The sequence below is a fragment of the Haliaeetus leucocephalus genome, unplaced genomic scaffold (assembly GCF_000737465.1).
Source record: "Haliaeetus leucocephalus isolate CR32 unplaced genomic scaffold, Haliaeetus_leucocephalus-4.0 Scaffold240, whole genome shotgun sequence".
Taxonomy (NCBI): Eukaryota; Metazoa; Chordata; class Aves; order Accipitriformes; family Accipitridae; genus Haliaeetus; species Haliaeetus leucocephalus.
In genome coordinates, this window is record NW_010972676.1 from 7,982,698 (window position 1) to 7,986,023 (window position 3,326).

Genomic DNA, 3,326 nt, shown 5'->3' on the forward strand with positions numbered 1-3,326 from the left:
CCGCCGCCCCGCCGCCGCCCCGCCGGTGCACGTGCTTGAAGGAGCGTGGCAGCGAGAAGTAGGAGTATATGGGTTTGTGGTGGGCCGCGGTGGCGGCCTCCTCGACACCTGGCTGCCCGGCACCCCCGAAGTAGCAGTCGGGTGGAGTGCTGGTGGTGGAGCCGCTGGCTGGGGACATGTTGATGTAGTCGCTACCACCGCAGGGGAGCTTCCCTTCGTTGCTCTCCACCGAGAGCTTCGGGTGGTGGCCGGCACCATTCGTCCAGATCTTGCCGTAGCCCGCAGAGCCACTGTCAGGGGAGTAGCTGCCGCTGGGGGACATCATCATGTAGCCGTTGGAGTCCACCGTGGCTGGAGGGTGGCGGCCCCCCCTGCCAGGGTTGATGATCTGCTGCGGGGCCGACACACTCTTAGGACTCATGGGCATGTAGTCACCACCCTTGGGGGGCCCCCCGCCACCGGGCACAGGGGCTACGCCGGGTGACATGGGCATGTAGCCGTCATCCGTGTGTGGGGCGGAGTTGGTCCGATGATGGCCGCTGTCCAGGTGGTGCATCTCCAGACACTCCTCTGGGTAGGAGTGAGTGGGCACAAAGGCTGAGTGCCGGTAGGAGGGCAGCCGGCTGCCGCCGCAGGGGTAAGAAGGCAGCATCTCCGTATACTCCTCGATGGAGGCCACCGAAGACTGCGAGGGCGTTTTCTGGTGGGAGATGGTGGGCGAAGTGCCCGCAGAGTGAGTCCGCTTCCTGAATGCCTTCTCCAAGTCGGCAACCTCCTCGCTACCACCTCGAGGACAGCACGGCGTACTAGGGTAGCGGGGCTGCTGCTGCGGGTGGCAGGTGCGTGGGATGAAGTGGCCGTTGGGGGCTGCCAGGCTGCAGCAAGAGGAGGTGGCCTTCCCCCCCATGCAGATGTAGTTGAGCTCTTCATCGCCCCGAGCTGGTGGGGTGTGTCCCAATGAATCTGGGGTCACACTGCGAAAAGAGCTGCGGAAGTCACACGGGCTGGAACCATACTCATCAGAAGAAATAAATCCGCCATCGCTAGGGGAGCCAGAAACCGAAGCGCTAGACCTTCGTGGAAACAGGCAGTCCGAGGTGGAGCCGTGGCCACTAGTGCTGCTGGATGACAGGCTGACTGGACTGGTGGCTGAAGGAGAGCAGCGCGAGGAAGGCATTGGGATGGACCGGCTGTGGTTGAGCGGAGGATGGAGCCTGGAGTTGCCACGGTGTCTATGCGAATGGGTCCGGTTGGCACTGGGACTGACTGGGCTACCATCCACAGAGGCAGGCCTCGACATTGTGCCTTCCCCGTCACTCGATGCTCGAACCCGGAAAGAGCTGGGTTTGCCACCCGTACCTCCACCCCCACCACCAGCAGGAGAGGTGGCCGTGACGCTCTCAGTCCTGGACCGGCGACTGAGCCCCACTTGGCTGGGTGGGGGGTTGTTGACATGGTGCCTGCTGCGAAGGGGCACAGAGATGGGGTTGGAACAGTTTGAGGAAGACTGGCTCTTGCTGCGGGGCCGGAATTCCTCGCTCATGGCTCGCATGGCCTCCAGGATGGTTTCATGCATGTTCTGTGCCACCACCGAGTCATCCACCTGCATCCAGAACTCACCGGGCCCAGTGACAGCCGAGCGCCCCACCTCAATAAAGAAGAAGTTCTCAGAGTGACCACAGCGGCGGATATTGAGCAGCTGCAACACCACAGCAGCCGCATCTGAATTCAGCTTCACAAAGCTGATGGTCTTGTTAGTCAGGCACAGGCGGTAGATGCCAATCAGGTTCTTTGTCTGGCCTAGGCCCTTAGGCTTCAGAATTACTTGCCAAACTTCCTTAAAAGCCGGGCCAGGGGCTACCTCACCATAGCTGTCCTCACCTGCTTCCCCCAGTCCTGCGTTGCTGCCTCCAAAGGTGACATCGCTATGGTGGTGGTGGTGATGGTGATGGAGGTGGTGGTGGCCCTTGGCCCTGTTGTGCAACTGCAGCAGCGCTTGGTACCAGCTCTCCTGTTCAGGCTCGCTGTCAGCTGCAATGGCAAAGTGCTCGTCCTTGGTGTAGAGGGCCACCAGGTGCTTGTTCTTGGAGTCAGCCCGTTTGTTGATGTTGAAGCAGCTTTCTAGTGGGATGGAGCGCTTGGGGGCCCCTGACTTGTGTCTCCATTTCTTCTCATTCTCGTAATACTCCAGCCGGGCGGGTCCAGACTCGCTGGCTGCCCTCAGCACGAAAAAGCGTTTATGCATGCTCTTGGGTTTGCGCAAGTAACCCACCTTTCTGACATCTGAGAAGAAGCCCTCATTATTATCTGTGGGGCTAGCCATGATGCGAGACGGTGGAGCTGTTACTGCAGCTAGCAGTCCGCAAGACCCCAAAACGGCCAAGCCAGCCGGAAAAGATAACCACCTAAAATAAAATTCATGCAACAAGAATTAAAAAAAAACCAAAAAAAAACAAGGCAGCAAAATAGCTCAGGATCCTCTTCTGAGAACGGGACGGGGGAGGGACAGAAGCAGGGTGAGAGCAGCTGTTCAGTGGCAGAGGCAGCTTCCAGCACCAAATCAGAGTTTGCGTTGCTGTTTATGCCCAAATCGCCCTTAGATGGGTAAGCGCGTCCTTAAAAAGTCCAGTCCCGATCAGTCCACGCGAAAGTCTCGTCCCGAGAGCAGCCGCCGGGAAAGAGAAACGCATCTTCCCTTGCAGGGGTCGGCTCCGCTGGGGCCGGCAGCGGGGCGGGGGTCCCCTTCCTCCGCTCCCTGCACCCCTTCCCCGTCTCAAGTTTGCCTCCGCGAGCGGCGATTTCTGTGGCAAACTAAATACCCCCTCGGCGGCGGAGATTGTTTTGCAAAGTCCGGGGTTTGCACCCAAAAACACACGCTGCTTCCCCCCCCTCTCCCCCCTCCCCCAAAAAAGAGAAAGCCCCCCCCCAAAAAGCCACCCGCAACACAGCCCCCCCTTCCCCAAAGATCAGCGCCGAGGCTGCTGCGGCTGCTCCCGCTCGTGCGTGCGGAGGAGGCTGGCGACCCCATTCAGTCCCATCTCGTTAGGCAGAGAAAGTGCCATTTCCACACACGGCGCAGCCCGGCAGCGGCGGGAGGGGAGGCAGGCAGCCCGGGTGCCGAAGGAACATCCTCTCTTCCTCCTCCTCTTCATTCCAGGCGGCAGCGCCTCAGCGGCCGGCGGCGCGGCCCCCTCCCGTGCCCCAGGCCGGCGGGGGAGCGGGCACCGCCGCGGCGACTCCCTCTCCGCCGGCTTCTTCACGGAGTTTCCCGGCGCCCCGCACCAAAACAGGCGGCGGCGGGGGCCGCGCTCGCCAGTCCAGCCCCC

The 3,326-nt window shown here is 61.4% G+C and overlaps 1 protein-coding gene across 1 annotated transcript in view; it reads right to left on the minus strand.

Annotated features, from left to right (window-relative positions):
- IRS1 (insulin receptor substrate 1) overlaps positions 1-2,323 on the minus strand; it is a 3,838-nt gene extending 1,515 nt beyond the window's left edge. Inside the window, exon 1 of the mRNA XM_010568416.1 lies at positions 5-2,323. Within this exon, the coding sequence (XP_010566718.1) occupies positions 5-2,323 (2,319 nt within the window). The remainder of the gene's footprint in view (positions 1-4) is intronic.
- Positions 2,324-3,326: the final 1,003 nt, after the last annotated feature.